The following is a 22,634-nucleotide window of genomic DNA, read 5'->3' on the forward strand; positions in this document are numbered from 1 at the left end:
ACAACAAGCAGCAAGAGTGAGCAGTTTATTTTTTCCTCTCGCTTGCACTTTTAACATGGAGGATTACATATCTAAAATAAAACAGTTTTCTAAACTGGACTTTCAATCGAAGCAGGAGGTAATAAAGGAAGATCTCCATCGACACAGAGAAACTTTTAAAACTGAAGAAAGATAAGGTAGACTTTTATAAACAAGTTATCGATGCTTTTGATCAGAAGGCGCTGCGCATGGACTTCATTTATAAGTAAAGGTAAGACCATAATTACGTTTTTTTTTTTATTAAATGTGCTTTTCATGATGGTATCCTTACATCACACTCAAATTTATAAGTGCAGGCCTAAATTTACCGCATGTCTTTGGTAAGCGCCGGAGTGAGAAGAGGTTTTAAAATAATTAGCGCATGCTAGCTTTTACCGCATGCCTTTGGTAAACGCTGGAGTGAGAAGAGGTTTTAAATTAATTAGTGCCCCGGCGGCAATTCAAGGAAATACGGTACATTAATTTTTGTTCTCAAAATTCTAAAAACAATGCCCCATAATAGCAATGTGGAAAGTGTTTTTTTGCAAATGTATTAAAAATTACAGAATAAAAATGTACATTAACATGAGTATTTACAGCCTTTGCTCAATACTTTGTTGATGCATCATTGGCAGCAATTACAGCCTCGAGTCTCTTTGAATACGATGCCACAAGCTTGGCACACCTATCTTTGGGCAGTTTCACTCAGTCCTCTTTGCAGCACCGCTCAAGCTCCATCAGGTTGAATGGGAAGCGTTGGTTTTCCCCCAGGATGTCTCTGTACATTGCTGCATTCATCTTAGTCTAGTCAGGGAGGTGACCAAGAACCCGATGGTCACTCTGTTAGGGCTACAGCATTTTTCTGTGGAGAGGAGAACCTTCCTGAAGGACAACCATCTCTGCAGCAATCCACCAATCAGCCCTGTATGTTAGAGTTGCCAGACAAACTACTTCTTGGTAAAAACTTTGCCAATAATGCACCTGAAAAACTCTCAGACCACGAGAAACAAAATTCTCCAGTCTGATGAGACAAAGATGGGAACTCTTTGGCGTGAATGCCAGGCATCGTGTTTGGAGGAAACCATGCACTACTCATCACCAGACCAATACCATCCCTACAGTGAAGCATGGTGGCAGCAACATGCTGTGGGGGGTGTTTTATTTAGTGGCAGGAACTGGGAGACTAGTCAGGATAGAGGGAAATATGAATGCAGCAATATAGAGACATCTTGGATGAAAAAAAACACTTTCCATCCAACCTGATGGAATCAGCAAAACTGCCCAAAGATAGGTGTGTCAAGCTTGTGGCATAGTATTCAAAAGACTTGAGTAAACATTGCTGTCAAAGGCGCGTCAACAAAGTATTGCGCAAAGGCTGTGACTACTGACAGGGTTCGAACACCTTTCCCATGGCCAAATTCAAGCACTTTTTAAGGACTTTCAAAATCAATTTTCCAGTTTTTCCAGTACCCTTCAAAAGGCGAAGTGTGAATCAAACCATAGCTGTGTTGTTTGAGATCACCAAATGCTGCCTGTAGGAAAATAGGGAAAATCTGCTAAAACCTAAGCCGAACATTGAACCAGCAGTTATCACTAACTGAATGGGGCGTAGAAAATTAAGCAGTGTTTCTGTAGGCTATTCAATGTCATTGGTGTTTGCAAACGTTGTTTGTTTGTTTGTATCATCATTCATGTAGACATCATTCCTTACAAGAAATAACATTAATTATTGTTTACTTTTTTGTTTGCATCATAATTCATTTGTTACATCATTCCTTACAAGAAATAACAGTATTATTGTTTACTTGTTTGTTTGTATCATAATTCATGTATACATCATTCCTTACAAGAAATAGCATTAATTATTATTATTTACTTGTTTGTATCATAATTCCTGTATACATAATTCCTTACAAGAAATAGCATTAATTATTATTATTTACTTGTTTGTATCATAATTCATGTATACATCATTCCTTACAAGAAATAACATTATTAATATTATTTACTTGTTTATATCATAATTCATGTATACATCATTCCTTACAAAAAATAACATTAATTATTATTTTTTACTTTTTTTTTTGTGTCACAATTCATGCATACATCAATTTTATTAAAACGACAACCTCCCGGCATGATGGACCGATGCACCACTGTCCTCTTGGGGGCGACACAGAGCCGAATATACAGCTCTGGCATGACAACAACCTAATGTAAGGGCTTGTGCAAAGCCAACAGATCAAGCGTGTGGCTTTCATTTTTAAGGAAACTTTTTTTATTTTATAATTAGCCTATTGAGTCGGACTGCCGAGATATATGATGAACATTTCCAAGCATTTACAAACACTTAACCCCAAATTCAAGCATTTTTCAAACCTTGAAAACGAGCATTTTCAAGGATTTTCAGGACCCGTACGAACCCTGTACTTATGTATATGACATTTTCTTACTTAAAATAATTTTAAAAAATAAATAACATTTTTAGTCATTATTGCGAGTGATTGCCTGTAGAATTTTGAGGACAAAAAGGAACATATTCCATTTTGGAATAGGGCTATAACATACCAAAATTTGGAAAAAATGCTTTCCGGATGCATTGTATGCTACTTCTCTTTTCTCTTTGTGAGATATGGTATGTCTCTATTGTCATTGCACAAGTACAACAAAACTTTGTTTTCAGCACAGACCCTTTCAAGAATAGACGAACAAACATTGCACAGGATTTCAGAACAGGAACGCTGAGGGGTCGCCACAAGGCGCCCCGTGTGGGGGAGGATGAGTATAAAAAATATTTTTTTTACTATGTAGATTGGGCTCCGAAGGGGATCCAGTCAGGAGTGGGGAAAAAAACGCCATAGCAAAGCACATATATGCTTCTCTTGCAGGGAGATCATATCTAAATAGTGTTTTAGGAGAGTTTATGGAACATCCATCTATGTACTTTAAATGCAGGTGTGTGTGTGTGTGTGTGTGTGTGTGTGTGTGTGTGTGTGTGTGTGTGTGTGTGTGTGTGTGTGTTCAGTGCTTCAGGGCAGATTATGGCAGACCTCCAAACAGATGTGCACTCATATTTTTGAGCAAGATTTAAAGGGGAACTGCAACCGCAATCATTATGAGAGACATGACGACGGATGGATTTTTACAAAAATGCATTCTATATATTAAATAAACCTAAATAAAAGTCTGTTTACAGCGGAGCCAATGGCCGCTCCAATATTCCGCCCATAAAATCCAATAAATAACCATTCAAAAAGCACCTAAAATACTCAATTTACATTTCATGTCTTGGATATTGACCAAGTGTTTGTAATATTGTTATTATAAGCGCTAACACGGACAAACTATTTATAGCAGCGACGTAATCACTTGCGTGTGTCCCTATGTTTACATATACACACATTATCTCAGCTAGAATCGGACGGAAGGCGGTGTACACCCTGGACAGGTCGCCACCTCATCACAGGGCCAACACAGATAGACAGACAACATTCACACTCACATTCACACACTAGGCCCAATTTCGTGTTGTCAATCAACCTATCCCCAGGTGCATGTCTTTGAAGGTGGGAAGAAGCCGGAGTACCCGGAGGGAACCCACGCAGTCACGGGGTGAACATGCAAACAAACTCTACACAGAAACATCCCATGCCCGGGATTGAACCCAGAACTACTCAGGACCTTCGTATGTGAGGCAGACGCACTAACGCCTCTTCCGCTGTGCTGCCCTACACACAATATATATATATATATATATATATATATATATATATATATATATATATATATATATATATATATATATATATAAACTCCGTTTCTATATGAGTTGGGAAATAGTGTTAGATGTAAATATAAACGGAATACAATGATTTGCAAATCCTTTTCAACCCATATTCAATTGAATGCACTACAAAGACAAGATATTTGATGTTCAAACTCATAAACTTTATTTTTTTTTTGCAAATAATAATTAACTTAGAATTTCATGGCTGCAACACGTGCCAAAGTAGTTGGGAAAGGGCATGTTCACCACAGTGTTACATCACCTTTTCTTTTAACAACACTCAATAAACATTTGGGAACGGAATAAATTAATTGTTGAAGCTGTGAAAGTGGAATACTCTTTCCCATTCTTGTTTTATGTAGAGCTTCAGTCGTTCAACAGTCTGGGGTCTCCGATGTTGTATTTTATGCTTCATAATGCGCTACACATTTTTGATGGGAGACTGGTCTGGACTGCAAAGGGCCAGGAAAGTACCCACACTCTTTTTTTACGAAGCCACACTATTGTAACACTTGACTTGCTGAAATAAGCAGGGGCGTTGCTTGGATGACAACATATGTTGCTCCAAAACCTGTATGGACCTTTGAGCATTAATGGTGCCTTCACAGATGTGTAAGTTACCCATGCCTTGGGCACTAATACACCCCCATACCATCACAGATACTGGCTTTTCAATTTTGCGCCTATAACAATCTGAATGGTTATTTTCCTCTTTATCCTGGAGGACTCCATGTCCTCTGTTTACAACTATAATTTGAAATGTGGACTCGTCGGACCACAGAATACTTTTCCACTTCGCATCAGTCCACCTTAGGTGAGCTCGGGCCCAGCCAAGCCGGTGGCGTTTCAGGATATTGTTGATAAAAGAGTTTGGCTTTGCATAGTAGAGTTTTAACTTGCACTTACAGATGTAGCGATGAACTGTAGTTACTGACAGTGGTTTTATGAAGTGTTCCTGAGCCCATGTGGTGATATCCTTCACACACTGATGTCGGTTTTTGATGCAGTATTGCCTGAGGGAACAAAGGTCCGTAATATCATGGCTTACGTGCAGTGACTTCTCCAGATTCTCTGAACTTTTTGATGATTTTACGGACCGTAGATGGTAAAATCCCTAAATTCTTTGCAATAGCTCGTTGAGAAATGTTGTTCTAAAACTGTTTGAAAATTTGCTTACAAAGTGGTGACCCTCACCCCATCCTTGTTTGTGAATTACTTACCATTTCGTGGAAGCTGCTTTTATACCCAATCATGGCACCCACCTGTTCCCAATTAGCCTGCACACCAGTGGGATGTACCAAATAAGGGTTTGATGAGCATTCCTCAACTTTATCAGTATTTATTGCCACTTTTCCCAACTTCTTTGTCACGTGTTGCTGGCATCAAATTCTAAAGTTAATGATTATTTACAAAAAAAAAAGGTTTATCAGTTTGAACATCAAATATGTTGTCTTTGTAGCATATTCAACTGAATATGGGTTGAAAATGATTTGCAAATTATGTATTCCGTTTATATTTACATCTAACACAATTTCGCAACTCGTATGGAAACGGGGTTTGTATATATATATATATATTGTGGAGAGACACCGCCGACGGGCCGACAACGGGCGGAAAGCAGCAGCGCGGGCCCACCTGGAGGCGGGGCATGCGGCGGCAAGAAGAGGCGTGACACACGCGGAGCGACACTGCAGCGCCAATCTAAGACAGGTGCGTATACTACACACCTGCTCACAGTCTGTCTATCTGCTGCTAGAGTACAAAAAGGGCGAAGGAGGAATGAACGGGGGAGCAGCACGGAGGAGGAAACATCGGCCAGCAGACCAGAAGCACGACAACCCAGACCACGAGAGCAATGACACACCCCCGCAGCGGACGCAAGCCCCGGACGCCGAAAGGCGTGCAGCGGCAGCAGGCAGCACGAAGGAGCGCACTGAAAAGTGACTCGACCAAAGGGCCAAGTGACAGCAGATTTATTGAAATAATAAATTAATGTCAACGCTGCTATGATGCGTCTTGTGTCAGGTGTCCCCACAACCCACACGAGGACGGCGGGAAGTCCGTTACATATATATATATATATATATATATACACATACATACATATGTATGTTTACACATATATATATATATATATATATATATTTATATATACACACACACATTTTATATACATATATATATCAATCCATCCATTTCTACCGCTTATGTATGTATATATATATATATATATATATATATATATATATATACATATACATATACATACACACACACACATATGCACAAATATATACATACATAAATATATACATACATATACATACATACATACATACATACATACATACATACATACATATATATATATATATATATATATATATATATATATACACACACACACACACACACACACACATAGGGCGCAGTGGAAGAGTGGCCGTGCACAACCCGAGGGTCCCTGGTTCAATCCCCAACTAGCACCAACCTCGTCACGTCCGTTGTGTCCTGAGCAAGACACTTCACCCTTGCTCCTGATGGGTGCTGGTTAGCGCCTTGCATGGCAGCTCCCTCCATCAGTGTGTGAATGTGTGTGTGAATGGGTAAATGTGGAAGTAGTGTCAAAGCACTTTGAGTACCTTGAAGGTAGAAAAGTGCTATACAAGTACAACCCATTTATCAATTATAAATATTTATATATACACACAAGTGGCGAAAAAGACTGAGAAAATTGAGGAATGCTCATCAAACAATTATTTGGAACATCCCACAGGTGGACAGGCTAATTGGCAACAGGTAGGTGCCATGATTGGGTATAAAAGCAGCTTCCATGAAATGCTCAATCATTCACAAACAAGGATGGGGCGAGGGTCACCACTTTGTCAAGAAATGCGTGAGCAAGTTGTCCAACAGTTTAAAGGCCTACTGAAACCCACTACTACCCACTACGCAGTCTGATAGTTTATACATCATTGATGAAATATTAACATTGCAACACATGCCAATACGGCCTTTTTAGTTTACTAAATTACAATTTAAAATTTCCCGGGAGTTTCGTCTTCGAAACGTCGTGTAATGATGACGTGTACGCAAGACGTCACGGGCTGTTAGGAAGTATGAGCGCTGCACACACAGCTAAATGTCGTCTGCTTTAATGGCATAATTATACAGTTTTTTGAACATCTGCGTTGCTAATATCTTTTGCAATTTGTTCAATTAATATTGGAGAAGTCACAGTAGAAAGATGGAGTTGGGAAGCTTTAGCCTTTAGCCACACAAACACACGGTGATTCCTTGTTTGAAATTCCTGGAGGTGAAACTTTCCTATGGATCAGAGCGCGGTCAAGAGAACATGGATCCCGACCGAATGTCAACCAGCAGGTTTCGGGGAGAAAATTGAGGTTAAAAAGTCAGTTCTTACCGGAGAAAAGCTGAGCTTGTGCCGTCCATAAAGCTGCCGTCGACTTCCCTGAGACACTGCGCAGCAAGACACCCGTGGACGTACACCTCCGACTATCAGGTACTATTAAACTCACTAAAACAATAGCAACACAATAGAAAGATAAGGGATTTCCCAGAATTAACCTAGTAAATGTGTCTAAAAACATCAGAATCCGTCCCAAGGTAATCGCGTTTTTTTTTTCTTTTTTCTAGTCCGTCGCTATCAATATCCTCAAACACAAATCTTTCATCCTCGCTCAAATTAATGGGGAAATTGTCGTTTTATTGGTCCGAATAGCTTTTAGTTGGAGGCTCCCATTATAAACATTGTGAATATGTGAGGAGCCATCAACATGTGACATCGTCTGCGACTTCCGGTAGAGGCAGGGCTTTTCTCTTAGCACCGAAAGTTGCAAACTTTATCGTGGATGTTCTCTACTAAATCCTTTCAGCAAAAATATGATATCGCGAAATGATCAAGTATGACACACAGAATGGACCTGCTATCCCCGTTTAAATAAGAAAATCTCATTTCAATGGCCCTTTAAGAACATTTCTCAATTAACTATTGCAAAGAATTTAGGGATTTCACCATCTACGGTCTGTAATATCATCAAAAGATTCAGAGAATCTGGAGAAATCACTGCACTTAAGCGGCCATATATTATACCCGTGACCCCCGACCCCTCAGGCGGTACTGCATCACTGCCGTGCGGGCGTCGTTTCGCGGCCGCTTCGCATTCAATGGAAATCCGTTCGTGTAGATATGGAAGTACGCGGACTGACTAACTGTACTGGACAATGGACTGACTATAGCTAGGACGCTATTCCCTCACATCACCAATTGGAGATTCGAGGAGCTAACAGGGGCAACACAAGTGTCAGTTTTCCGTCACTGACCTTGACACTCACCGCACACTAGACGTTCAGCTCTCCGTCCGAAGTCGACCAAAGCTCAGGTGTCATCGCTGGGACGTTTCCTTGAACGCCGTCCCAACACCAAGCTTTTGACGCCTTCCAGCTTCAACAGACTGGCTTTCATTACTTCCTGCTCAAGACCGGTGACGTCATGTAGCATCGCCCGCTGCCTTTTAGTGCACTCGGAAATTTGCCACGACCAGATATAAAGCGCTTTTTTTAACAAATAATTGCTCATGTTTGATTTAGGCTGGTGTGTGTACTTTAAAACTTATCTTTCAACGTACTCATTTAGTAAAGCTATTTTTTATATATTTTTTTCTATTGAACATCTATCCAATTTTACCGCTTGTCACAACAAACATACATTTTTAATGCACACAAAAGTCAAGGCACTTTCAACATCTAGGAAAGAAAACAAAAGCAAATATAAAGAGTATTAAATATCAATAAGTAATAATAATATGGAGGGGGAAAAGACAAAAGGGCTACCTAAATCACTTTAAATGTTTTTAACAAAGATATCAATTTAAGGGCTTTTGTACATCATTCACTAAGATATGGTTGATAATTGATAAATTAGGCCTTTCTTTTGTAAATCGACAATTATGTAGAAATATTTTTGCCTGGAGAATGTTGACAAACATGTCAATGTTTATAGTCGCTTTCATTACGTCCTGCTCAAGACTGGTGACGTCACAGAGCATCGACAGCTGCCCTTTAGTGCACTCGGAAATTTGCAACGACCAATGAAATAGCTTACTCATGTAAAAAGCGCTTTTTTTTTTTTTTTTTTTACAAATAATTGCTCGTTTAATTTAGGACGTTTTTAATTGTGGCTGGTGTGTTGAAATTGCATACATTTGTATGACATTTGTACTTGCTTAAAAACTTAGCTTTTAACCATCTCATTTTGTAAAGCTCCAATGCTTTCTATACCTTGCACTACTGCCACCCCCCAACAATAACCATCACTGTTTAAATATTGACACAAGGAGTAGACGCACGGACAGAATCCTGTTCTTTTCTCGACAGGAGGATACCAAGTTAACTATAAACTTAACTCAAAGCTTGGAAACCGTTTTATTTGGCAAAGGCAATACTCTTAAGGCATTTGAAGTCTTTGAGAACAACTTGCAAGACAAGCAAAAATAGAAATAGTGACCTACTAATCAGGTGATTGTCATGTGGCTGGGCTGATAACTTAAATCTATGAAACATGCTGACTTCTTCACATCACATGTTGTCTAAAGTAGACATTAAATCTGAAGAAAGTCACATGAAAGTACAACTAGGTACCAGAAATCAATATGTGGCTTAGCTACCTTTTAAAGCAAAAGAAACCCACTCTTAACCAAAACATTGCATTTACATTAAAATAATATTTAAAATATATAAGGATCTTTAAGAAATGAAGATTATGTTTCAGTGCACAAAAGCAATTATGTTTTTTAGGTATTAAAACAAATCATGACAGTAGTTCATACTGGGACCTCACACATGTTTGTCACCGAAACTTGTGTTTGAATTGCAGATAAATATCAAACAATACTCAATAGTCCATGTTAACAAAATACACTTCGGAGCCTCGTCATATCCTCTCAAATGGCACTCATGGTGGCTAATTCAAGTCAATACAGTGGTTTTGATATGAAGGCAAAACAGCCACACACCCTTTTCCTCATGCAACATCCACAAATGACCTGTGCGTGCCCAACTGGAAGAACACAGGAGTACGGTTTAAATATCTACCTGGTGAACTGGGAAAATATATAAACACCCCTCATTGTTGGAATCTGGACACAGTCTTTCAGTAAGCTGGCGGCTGGTACTCTCCAGGAGTCTCCTGGGTTTGGGAGAAAGGAGACTGCTGGTAGCCGGCGGGGCCAGTGGTGTACGGAGCGGGAGGGTAAGGGGGGTTGTGCTCGGTGCCAGGGTCTGTGTACTGCTGGTCCAGCTCGGTCACGCCTTGGCGGAACCTCTCGTAGGCGAAATAGGCCAGCATAGCCTGGTGAGAGACATGTGACCATTTAATTTTTTTTAAGGCGGAATCTCAACGTTCAAAAATGAGTAAAAACCATGAAAACAATAGTAAATATACTGTGGTACCTAGCCGAGGTTGTAACTCAAAACACTCAAATCAGCGTTGCCTATTTAAAATTGTAATTTTCAAATGAAAGATGCCTTTTAAAGGCCTACTGAAACCCACTACTACCCACCACGTAGTCTGATAGTTTATACATCAATGATGAAATATTAACATTGCAACACATGCCAATACAGCCTTTTTAGTTTACTAAATTGCAATTTTAAATTTCCCGGGAGTTTTTTCTTCAAAACGTCGCGTAATGATGACGTGTACGCTTGACATCACGGGCTGTTAGGAAATATGAGCGCTGCGCACACACAGCTAAAAGTCATCTGCTTTAATCGCATAATTACATAGTATTTTGGAGATCTGTGTTGGATGAATCCTTTGCAATTTGTTCAATTAATAATGGAGAAGTCAAAGTAGAAAGATGGAGTTGGGAAGCTTTAGCCTTTAGCCACACAAACACACAGTGATTCCTTGTTTAAAATTCACGGAAGTGAAACTTTACTATGGATCAGAGCAGTCAAGCGAACATGGATTCCGACCGAATGTCAACCGGCAGGTTTCGGTGAGAAAATTGTGGTAAAAAGTCGCTTCTTACCAGAGATCAGCTGAGCTTGTGCCGCCCATAAAGCTGCCGTCGACTTCCCACAGACACTACGCGTCAACACACCCGACTATCAGGTGCTATTTAATATCACTAAAACACTAGCAACACAATAGAAAGATAAGGGCTTTCCCAGAAGTATCCTAGTAAATGTGTCTAAAAACATCTGAATCCGTCCCAATGCAATCGCTTTTTCTTTTTAACTTTTTTTCAAGTCCTTCGCTATCAATAATCTCAAACACGAATCTTTCATCCTTGCTCAAATTAATGGGGAAATTGTCGTTTTCTCGGTCCGAATAGCTGCTTTTGTTGGAGGCTCCCATTAGATAGATAGATAGATAGATAGATAGATAGATAGATAGATAGATAGATAGATAGATAGATAGATAGATAGATAGATAGATAGATAGATAGATAGATAGATAGATAGATAGATAGATAGTACTTTATTGATTCCTTCAGGAGCGTTCCTTTAGGAAAATTAAAATTCCAGCAGCAGTGTACAGAGTTGAGATCAATTTAAATAAAAGTAAAAAGTAAATAATGGGGGTTTAAATGGAAACAAAATAGAGAAATATTACAATAAGAATAAAAACTAAAAAGCAACAATGGGAATAACAATATAACAGTAAAATAAGAATATAACAAGACAATGTAGGCAGTAGTGACCATGTTATGAAAACGTATTGCACTGTTATTGTTTTGCATCCCTGTCATCCTAGTACCCCCCGCCCCCCACCCCAGAGAGGAGTTGTACAGTCTAATGGCGTGTGGGACAAAGGGGTTTTTGAGTCTATTAGTCCTGCACTTGGGATGAAGCAGTCTAGCACTGAACAGGCTCCTCTGGCTACTGATAACGCTATGCAGAGGGTGACTGGCATCATCCAGGATGCTCACTAGTTTGTCAACAGTCCTCTTCTCTGCCACCGTCACCAGTGTGTCCAGTTTCATTAGAAACAATGTGAAGATGTGAGGAGCCATCAACATGTGGCATCATCGTCTGCGACTTCCGGTAAAGTCAGGGCTTTTCTGTTAGCACCGAAAGTTGCAAACTTTATCGTGGATGTTCTCTACTAAATCATCCATCCATCCATCCATTTTCTACCGCTTATTCCCTTTTGGGGTCGCGGGGGGCGCTGGCGCCTATCTCAGCTGCATCGGGCGGAAGGCGGGGTACACCCTGGACAAGTCGCCACCTCATCGCAGGGCCAACACAGATAGACAGACAACATTCACACTCACATTCACACACTAGGGCCAATTTAGTGTTGCCAATCAACCTATCCCCAGGTGCATGTCTTTGGAAGTGGGAGGAAGCCGGAGTACCGGAGAGAACCCACGCATTCACGGGGAGAACATGCAAACTCCACACAGAAAGATCCCGAGCCTGGATTTGAACCCAGGACTGCAGGAACTTCGTATTGTGAGGCAGACGCACTAACCCCTCTGCCACCGTGAAGCCCTACTAAATCATTTCAGCAAAAATATGGCGATATCGCAAAATGATCAAGTATGACACAGAGAATGGACCTGCTATCCCCGTTTAAATAGGAAAATCTAATTTCAGTAGGCCTTTAAAGAGGAAAACAAATTATTTAGAGAAGAAATATAATGCATAACTACAGTACTTTTATAATATATCGATCCATCCATCTTCTACCGCTTTGTCCCGTTAGGGATCGTGGGGGTTGCTGGAGCCTATCTCAGCTGCACATGGGCGGAAGGTAGTTTACACCCTGGACAAGTCGCCATCTAATATATATATATATATATTTTTTTGTCCTGTCTAGCTTCTCAGGCAAATCATATAGTTGATGTAGATGCCCATATCGGCTGTTCAGATTTACTTTACAAAAGACAAGTGTAGGATACTTCTCTTGTTGCCTTATTTAAATTTGACTTTATTAAGTGTATTTATATTATCATTTGGTGCAGGAGGGGATAGAAAGAGAAAAAAAAGGAAGACGGAGGGGGAAATAGTGGGGATAAGAGGGGGATTACACAGAGAGACAAAAACAACTGCAAACACAACATTAACAACAAAAACAACAATAGAACAACACCAGCACATATGATATGTACAAATGATCGTAAAAGTTATAGGAAAGAAGCAGTTAGCGAAATAAATAATAATATAGAAATGACAATGAGCATTTTTAAACTACAACTGGAGCAATACAAATACCAATGTAAAAAGCGCTGTTGATAATGAACAATACCAATAATTTACCTCTATTATCAACAATACATATACATAATGATAACTAGAGATAAGAAAAAACCTAATGTAATGACAATTATTATGTAGCAGAGATCAATTATTTACATGTACGATAAACTAAGAAGTTACCTAATTGTGAGGACAGATAGCAGTGAGTAATGATCTTAACAAAGAAGCTATTCCTAATCATACCAGCTCCCACAAACAAAGTATTATGAGAAATAAATGGACATTTTAGGTGATGTGCCAGGTGGGTTACTTTAAAATTATGCCTGAACACCTGGAGCTGGCTTCGGGTGTTTGCAGAAAGCCCACTTAAGCGTGAAGTTTTTTTAAGCTGGACCGTTGTTAATGGTTTGGTTTCCAAAGTTTGGAAAACAGTTATTTCGATCTCTTGCTATAAATATACTAATATTCGGGACTAAGATTGAATGTTTTTTGGGATCTAATGGGGTTCATTCTGTCATTCACTTCGGCATCTCGCTCGTAACTCATATTTATGATCGCAACTTAAAGCCAAAAGACCGCTTGTATCTCAAAATACTCGGAAGTTGAGCTACCACTGTATTCAAAACTACAAACACGTCTTCTGTGGCTTCTTTTTGTTGTTTTTGTTTGTCTTTTGACTGTTCCTCCTGCAAGTACATTTGGATGGGGTCTGGGCCAACAGCGGCACCCTGTTGTAGCCCTCTTTTATTATTATGTCTGCATATTAATACTGCTGTCAGACAGGATGTAACCCATAGCAATTTTATTGTGAAGGCCCAAGGGTTTGGCCTATTGAAAAGAAACTTGGACGTACATGGTTTTCGAAAAGTCGCTTAAATATTTTTAATATTGTTTCACCTAACTCTTGTATTTAATTATTCCAGTGTTGTTCAACCTTTTTTGAGCCTAGGCACATTTTTTATTGAAAACAGCAGAGGCAACAGCAGAAACATTAAAAAAAATTAACCTCAGCAGCCGATATTGACAGTAAAAAGTCGTTCCCGCAATTGTTGGATATGAATTCAAACCATGATCATGCATCACTGTAGCTCTTGTCTCAAAGTAAGTCTACTGTCACAACCTGTCACATCACGCCGTGACTTAGATATAGTTTTATGCGGTTTTCCTGTGTGTAGTGTTTTCGTTCTTGTCTTGGTGGCTTTTCCTGTTGGTATTTTCCTGTAGCAGTTTCATGTCTTTCTTTGAGCGCTAGTCCCTGCACCTGCTTTGTTTCACCAACTTATACCATGCCAAGTTTCAAAACAACCAGTTGAAAAACATAGGGCTGTACACCACAAATGAATACAGGCCAAGAACAGACTAAAATATATAATTTTAAAAAAGAGGTAAAACACACACTCTTAAGAGCAATATGTTAGATAAAAAGGCAGTTAAAAAGTTAAAACCGGTTTAAACAGTTCAAATATTTAGCAATCAAGACTATTTAAGTGTTTTTTTAAATCCTTCTTTGTGTGGACATTTTTGACCGTCATGTCATGTACAAACGTACTTTGTGGATGCCGTCTCTGCTCCGCATGTTGTAAGTCTTTGCTGTCGTCCAGCATTCTGTTTTTGTTTACTTTGTAGCGAGTTCAGTTTTGCATATCCTTCCCAAAGCTTCATTAGCAGCACTCGCCTTTTGTTTATTTCTGGTTTAAGCTATAGATACCTTTTTACCTGCTCGCTGCCTCCCACTGTCGTCTGTATATTGTGATCACGACAAACCATGTTCCCGACATTTACAAAGCAGTGATCTATCTGCTGCCACCTACTGATATGGAAGAGAATAACACGGTTTCTTTGCCGAGCTCTAGACAGCATCGACACTCAACAATTAAACATTATTTGCGGATTATAATTACGGTTTGCAAAAAAAAATTTTAACCCAAATAGGTGAAATTAAATAATCTGTCACAGCACACCAGACTGTATTTTATGGCACAATGGTATAAACTTCAACATATATTACAATATTCAACTTCAATCACGGTCTATGAACAGAACTCATCCATAACCTGAGAGCCATCTCCGCAGAACGTGTCTGTCCTGGCTGCTCAATTCAATATGGCTAAAGGGACAATAAGTAGACACCAGTATTACAAGAAGAACATAGTGTTTGTAGAGGTCATGTAAAGAGACTCACTTATTTTTGACAGTGAACTGTGAAGAACCTTAAAAATGCCAGAAGTCAACTTGCCTTCAGAAAGCGTCCTCTGTTAACTATTTACTACACATGTCGCAATGTTAAAATGTTACTTCAAACTCTGCCTGTAGAGGTAATGAAGTGTTTAATTTTGGCAACAGTTTTGACTGTGGAACAGATTTTTTTTAAATTTCCCCCTAATATTCTGCTGAACAATTGTACATACATTGACAATAAAGACAATGTGTTTAATCTTCCAAATGTGGGTTGGGTGAGGCTCACCCAGGTAAGGATGAGAAGAAGGAGAATGTCAAAACGGCTCGTGCAGCATCAGCCGGGATGGCGGGGTCAGTGGTCAAATTCCACTGGTTGGTCAGGACACAAAAGCAGATGAACCACAGGAACGTCCAAACCCCTGCGGCACATTGAAACAACTCAAACCTTGTTCATTTCTGGTATTCAGGGCTCTTCTCACCTGAGAAGCCCAAGTCTCCGATGATGATGTATCTTCTCTCCTTGGCGTTGCTGATCTGCTCGAAGTAGGCGTCCGTTACCAAGAAGGCGACTGACGCCAAGAAAGCGAGGACTCCTATCCCAACACCGTAGCTGCAAGCGCTGTCTCTGTTGTTAAACATGCATGTGGCGTCCGGCTTTTCAGCTGTGTTGATGTAGCCCTCAGCTGTGATAGTTGCAAAAACCACAATAGAAAAGACCTAGAAAGAAGGAACATGTGACTTGATGATTTGGACTAACATTGTCTTTAGTTGCTGCAGGGCTGTGTGACTTTTCTCACATGCTTGATAGTCAAGGAGCTCTTATTTATGTCACAAGGGAACAAATATTTACAAAAAGTATCACATTTAGGCAGGTAATAATGATTAAGTTTGTTTCCAATTTGAACATCACATGTTTACTCATGCACAATAAAACAGAAAAGGAGTGGGAAAAAGCAGAGCTTATTGAATGTGTGCCTCAGCAAGCACTCAGTCTTTGTAACATCCTATTTAACATACACCATGTTAGCATTATGTAATGGAAATCAATTAAAATGGCGTGGATGATATACAGTTTGTGGTCTAATAATTGATACATTCTGGAAAAATGCCCCCTCTGTATGACTTGTAAACATCATATACTTGCACTATTTCTTATTTATTGATTCAGCATAATCACATGCCGATCAAATCAGTATAAGGGGACATAAAACTAATTCTACCATCACTTTTAAAACACATTTATACATAAAATAGTTACTCTTACATTGTAATTGTTACTAATTGATAATACTTAAAAAAAAATCCCCAAAATTAATACATAACTATATATATATATATATATATATATATACATATATATATATATATGTATATATATATATACATATACATATATACACACACACACACACACACACACAGTTGTGGTCAAAAGTTTACATACACTTGTGAAGACCATGTCATGGCTGTCTTGAGTTTCCAATAATTTCTAGAACTCTTATTTTTGTGATAGAGTGATTGGAGCACATACTTGTTTGTCATAAACAATCATTAAGTTTGTTTCTTTTATGAATTTATTATGGTTTTACTGAAAATGGGACCAAATCTGCTGGGTCAAAAGTATACTTACAGCAATGTTAATATTTGGTTACATGTCCCCTGGCAAGTTTCACTGCAATAAGGCGCTTTTGGTAGCCATCCACAAGCTTCTGGCAAGCTTCTGGTTGAATTTTTGACCACTCCTCTTGACAAAATTGGTGCAGTTCATCTAAATTTGTTGGTTTTCTGACATGGACTTGTTTCTTCAGCATTGTCCAGACGTTTAAGTTAGGACTTCGGGAAGGCCATTATAAAACCTTAATTGTAGCCTGATTTAGCCATTCCTTTACCACTTTTGATGTGTGTTTGGGGTCATTGTCCTGTTTGAACACCCAACTGCACCCAAGACCCAACCTCTGGGCTGATTATTTTAGGTTGTCCTGAAGAATTTGGAGGTAATCCTCCTTTTTCATTGTTCAATTTACTCTCTGTCAAGCACCAGTCCCAGGGGCAGCAAAACAGGCCCATAATACTACCACCACCAACATGCCTGACAGTAGATATGGTGTTCCTGGGATTAAAGGCCTCACGTTTTCTCCTCCAAACATATTGCTGGGTATTGTGGCCAAAGAGCTCAATTTTTGTTTCATCTGACCACAGAACTTTCCTCCAGAAGGTCTTATCTTTGTCCATGTGATGTCAGATGACACACAAATATGTGTGTGTGTGTATATATATTAGGGGTGTAACAGTACGTGTATTCGTATTGAACCGTTTTGGTACGGGGGTGTTGGTTCGGTTCAAAGGTGTACCGAACAAGTTTCCACACGGACATATTAAGTAGCGTACCGCACGTTGTGTAAATAATGCACACCGAGGTACGACACACGGCATGCTGGCAGCGACCGGGCTACGATAGACTGGCCATACCTCCTCTTTTCACCGGATATGTCCTCTTTTGCGGGGCTGTCTGGGTGGAGTTTCTTAAATGCCTCAAATGTCCGGCATTTTAAGTTAGAGTTGGTGTATTTTCCATGTACGTTCAGGGTTAAGAAGGGGGTAAAAACAAAACAAATTGTGCACGCAGCAGCATTTGTGAGGGAGGGGCAGAGACAGAGAGAGCGAGAGAGTTATGATAAACGAGCATGCGTCGCCAGGCTCTGCTTTTTATCCATAGATTTATCAGATTTAATTTTTTATTATCAATAGCAGGGGTGTCAAAAGTGTGCCCCGGAAGCCATTTGTGGCCCATAGCTAATGTTTTAAAGGCCCACGGCATATTCTAAAAATACTATTAAAATAAACAAAAACTTAACAAAATTGAAATTAATAAGCTTAAAAGTTAAATGTCCATCCATCCATTTTCTACCGCCTGTTCCCTTTTGGGGTCGCGGGGGATTTAGAAAAAGTTGCAATGTTGACTAATAAAACAGTTGTTTTTTTCTTTCAAATTGTCATTGCTCAAAACATAATATTGAATCAAAATCAATATTATGAATTATTGACCTATCCAAGTTTCCGATTACTTCACATCAAATATTCCAATAAGAAAAATATTTTTGGTGGAAGATTTAGCAAATTTGTTAAATAAATAATCAAAAAATGTATATTTGTTTTTTTTCCTCACTGTACCGAAAATTAACCGAACCGTGACCCCTGAACCGAGGTACGTACCGAACCGAAATGTTTGTGTACCGTTACACCCCTAATATATATATAATATATATATATAAACAAAATACAATTCAAACGTCAACTATCAAACCCGTTCTTACTTAATGGTGTTGAATTAAAAGAAGTTCAAGGAAAAAAAGAGAAAAGTTTGCATTTCAACGTTTTTTTTTGTATTGTTTTAGGTAAAAAAAACATTTAAAAACAAAAATAATCTACGTCATTCACGTATATAACACGACCCATGCTAACCTTAACTGCCTCCAGCTAACCACGACAGTTGATCAAACATTTTTTTCCACTGATTTTGTAAACACTTAAAATACTTGCCAGCGTACTAATTCTTATTTTATTGAGCAAATTAGTCAAGTTTAAGAACTTGGTGTCGCCTGTAGCAGCTGACATCTGTTGACAGCTAACGTTGCTAACGTAAGCTAACGCCGCCCGGAGTAGTCAACTCACCCAACTCAGGAAACGCAAAATAGTTTGTGGCTTTTTGGCAAATCTTTCCAAATCGAAAGCACCGCCGGCCAGCGGGGCGCCGTAAGCACTGCTTTGCATCTTTTATTTCCTGAATCGAAACAACGTGTCGCCAAAAAAATAAGGTTTTATCAACTACCCAAAAAATTGTTCTTGTTGGTGGCGACGTCAAACTGTTTCCTGAAAACTTTACCGAGCCCGCCCACACCCGGATGCGTTCGTGGGCCCTCGGAAATACTTCAAGGGACGACGTCACATTCAAGCAAGAACAGCACAGTTACGTTCAGGTGCTGTGATCAAGCCTCCATTACAACTTTACGCTCCATCAGAATTTTTTTTAAATAACTTTGTTGTCCCCATTCATCAGGAATGTCCAAAGTGCGGCCCTGGGGGCCATTGGCAGCCAGCAGCTAATCGTTAACGGGCCCGCTACACATTCTGCAAAAATTGCAAAATTGATAGTATTGCAAAAATTTAAAAAAACATTTAAAAAAGTGGAATGAGGTGAAATGTAATGAGAAAAAGTGGCAATGTTGACACAAAGCTGCCATGCAGGCAGTTTTTTTCTTCCTTTTGTCTTTATTTTCGTTTTTTTCAATTAGTCAAAAAAAAGAAGGACTGGGTAACACATGGCATATTGACAAAGCTTAACCCATTGTTACTATAACAATCTACAAGATTAATATAGGTTGACTCTCTCTCTTCCCTTCCATCTTTCGGTATTCCTTTTTTTTTATTTTTTATTTCATTTATTCTATTTTTTTTGTTATCTTTTTAGCTATCATTATGTATACGTATTGTTGCATTTGAACAACTGTATTGTTGATAACAGAGGTAAACTATTGGTTTTGTTCATGATCAATAGCGCTTTTTCTATTGGTATTTGTATTGCTCCAGTTTTAGTGTAAAAATGCTCATTGTCATTACTATATTATTATTTATTTCGCTAACTGCTTATTTGCTATCACTTTTATGATCATATTTGTACATATTGTATGTGCTGGTGTTGTTCTATTGTTGTTGTTGTTGTTGTTGTATTTGCTGTTGTTGTTTTTGTCTCTCTGTCTAATACCCCTCTTATCCCCACAATTTCCCCCTCTGTCTTCCTTTTTTTTTTTCTCCTTCAATCCCCTCCTGCTCTGGCCCGGCTGCACCAAATGATAATATAAATACATTTAATAAAGTCAAATTCAAATAAGGCAACAAGAGAAGTATCCTACACTTCTCTCTAGTAAAGTAAATCTGAACAGCCGATATGGGCATCTACATCAACTATATGATTTGCCTGAGAAGCTGGACAGGACAAAAAAATATATAAAAAAATATAAAAAAAATAAAAAACAGGACAAAAAAATCCATGTTATAATACATTTTTATTTAAAAAATATCACTTTAAAATGTTTTATTTGGAAACAATATTGCATATGTTGTGTGGTTGCCATATAAAGACATCAAAGTTTTGACAAAAGAGCATACAACAAACAAAATAATAGTTCAAACTTAAAATCGACAGATATATCGGAAGTTGATCTTGAAATTTAAGTGTTAAAAGTAAAAAAAAAATAATAATAAAAATGTATCACTTTATGAGTGGGGAACCTTTCAGATTTCAAATATATTTATCCATCCATCCATTTTCTACCGCTTATTCCCTTTTGGGGTCGCGGGGGGCGCTGGCGCCTATCTCAGCTACAATCGGGCGGAAGGCGGGGTACACCCTGGACAAGTCGCCACCTCATCGCAGGGCCAACACAGATAGACAGACAACATTCACATTAGTAGGATTTTATTTAACTTTTCACTGTGATTACTCGAAAATATTAAATCATTAAAATCAATGGTGTCCTGCATTATTGATCAATGAGGGCTTTAATTGCTAAATAAAGGAACTCTCCTGAGGGAATCAATAAAGTACTATCTATTTATCTATCTAAACACTGCATATTTCAGTTTTACTATAAAAAACAAAGTTGTCTTTGACAGAAAAGGCATAAAACCTTATTTGTTTTACTTTATATCAACCTCAAGTTAATATAGAGATTTACTGTAAGCATTAAATAAAATAATAATAATTTTTGTGGGTTCTTCCGTGGATGTCGTAGTCGTAATTATTTGTGCAGTCCTTTGAGACATTTGTGATTTGGGGCTATATAAATAAACATTGATGATTGAATGATAATAATAATTTGACTTATTTTTAACATTTTAGAAACTGAGACCCTCTATGCTCCCCAGGAGCCCTAATGATTAAAAAAAAAAATCCATAGATTTTGTTATGGTTTGAAAATGAAAAATATCAAAATGGCCCCCGCATGCTTAAATGTTTCCGTGTGCGGCTCTCTGTGGAAAAAGTTTGGACACCCCTGCCATAAAGTACTATCTATTTATCTATTTATACATGTATCTATAATATAGAAATACAAGTACATAAAAAACATACAACAATAAAGACATTTTAACGCACACAATAACAAGCGGTATAGATGGATGGATGGATGGATGGATGGACAATAGGGATTTATGTTTGTTCACAAGAGATATTGATGCAGGAATGAAAGCCTATTTAAATCTATTGGAAGACGTGCAATGTCAAGCATACATACTTAGTTGGTCAATGTCTTATATATGCAATTAGTTTATAGTTCTTTTTTTATATTTCTTCTTACCTTAGTTCTGTTTTCCTCAACTGAATATTTCTTTAACATTTTTTCAGCTTCCGGCTGTTTTATTTTATACATAGTTTTAAAATGATGCATCACATCTTACGTTCTCGTTACGACTCTCGTTACACTCTCCTAAACATTAGCTTTATTTTATGTGTTTTAATATTTGTGTGCTGCTTCTGTTTTTATAATCCATGTTTACAGTGGCAAAAGTCTATTTGTCTAGTTCAGGGGTCCCCAAACTACGGCCCGAGGGCCGGATCTGGCACGCCAAGATTAGATTTTCTTCATTTTGGAAAAACAACAATTTGCAATTGGTTATACGTTGTTTTTTATTTATTTTAGTGTTATTTCATAGTAAGTATCATGTACAGTATGGTATTAGCATAACATAATTCCTATTTTATGTCTTTCAACATTTCAGTGCACCAGTCAGTCATACTTGATTAGTGTCGTTTTTGTCTTGAGCTTGTTATCACATTCTCATGAATTAAAACTTACACGACGTATGAACATAAAGTAGCTAAAAGAATATGATTCTTAAAAGGTTAACGATGAGACACTATAAAAATATTACCTTTTTTTTTTTTTCTTGTCTCCTCTTAATTAAATATGTATTGTATAATTACTCTTGGGATCATTACACTTATAATTTGTATTACTATTATTACTTGAAGCAGGAAAATTATTTAATTATTGATATTTTTTTGAGATCGTAGATGTGAGACTTGAGAAGTTTTGACTTCCTCTCACTCCTTTTCTGAACATCCAAATGGCAGCAAACCCATTCAACTCTTTGATTGTTTTAGTTGTTATTTACTGTTGTCATGCATGTATTCTGTTCATGTTTGGAACTATAACAATAAGGAATAGGAAAAAATTCAGTCTGATAATACGTAATGTTTCCTGTCGCTGTGAGTTTTTCCTAATTAAGGCATCGATAATTTGGTGTCATGACAGGTTTGGACTTTGTTTACTCAAGTTCATGTTTTACCCGGCCTGCGAGATGAGTTTGCACGGTATAAAAATAGTCTGACATTTTTGAATAAAAGAAACTGCTGTTCTAA

General features: G+C 38.3%; 2 protein-coding genes across 3 annotated transcripts in view; both read right to left on the reverse strand.

The window, feature by feature from the left end:
• cant1a (calcium activated nucleotidase 1a) overlaps nt 1-8,324 on the reverse strand; it is a 31,170-nt gene extending 22,846 nt beyond the window's left edge. The window contains exon 1 of one of the 2 annotated variants that reach the window (XM_061885252.1): nt 8,162-8,324. The gene's annotated coding sequence lies outside the window, so the exon portion shown is untranslated. Of the gene's footprint in view, nt 1-8,149 lie in introns of both variants that reach the window. The other variant, XM_061885253.1, reaches the window with a different exon arrangement.
• Nucleotides 8,325-9,231: 907 nt separating this feature from the next.
• LOC133541699 (synaptogyrin-2-like) lies at nt 9,232-19,127 on the reverse strand. Its single transcript, XM_061885254.1, is given in 5 exon segments — nt 9,232-10,175; nt 15,501-15,508; nt 15,511-15,633; nt 15,694-15,931; nt 18,887-19,127. Coding segments are annotated over 5 exon segments (666 nt in total). The 5' UTR covers nt 18,986-19,127; the 3' UTR covers nt 9,232-9,977.
• Nucleotides 19,128-22,634: the final 3,507 nt, after the last annotated feature.

Source organism: Nerophis ophidion, linkage group LG23, assembly GCF_033978795.1.
Source record: "Nerophis ophidion isolate RoL-2023_Sa linkage group LG23, RoL_Noph_v1.0, whole genome shotgun sequence".
Taxonomy (NCBI): Eukaryota; Metazoa; Chordata; class Actinopteri; order Syngnathiformes; family Syngnathidae; genus Nerophis; species Nerophis ophidion.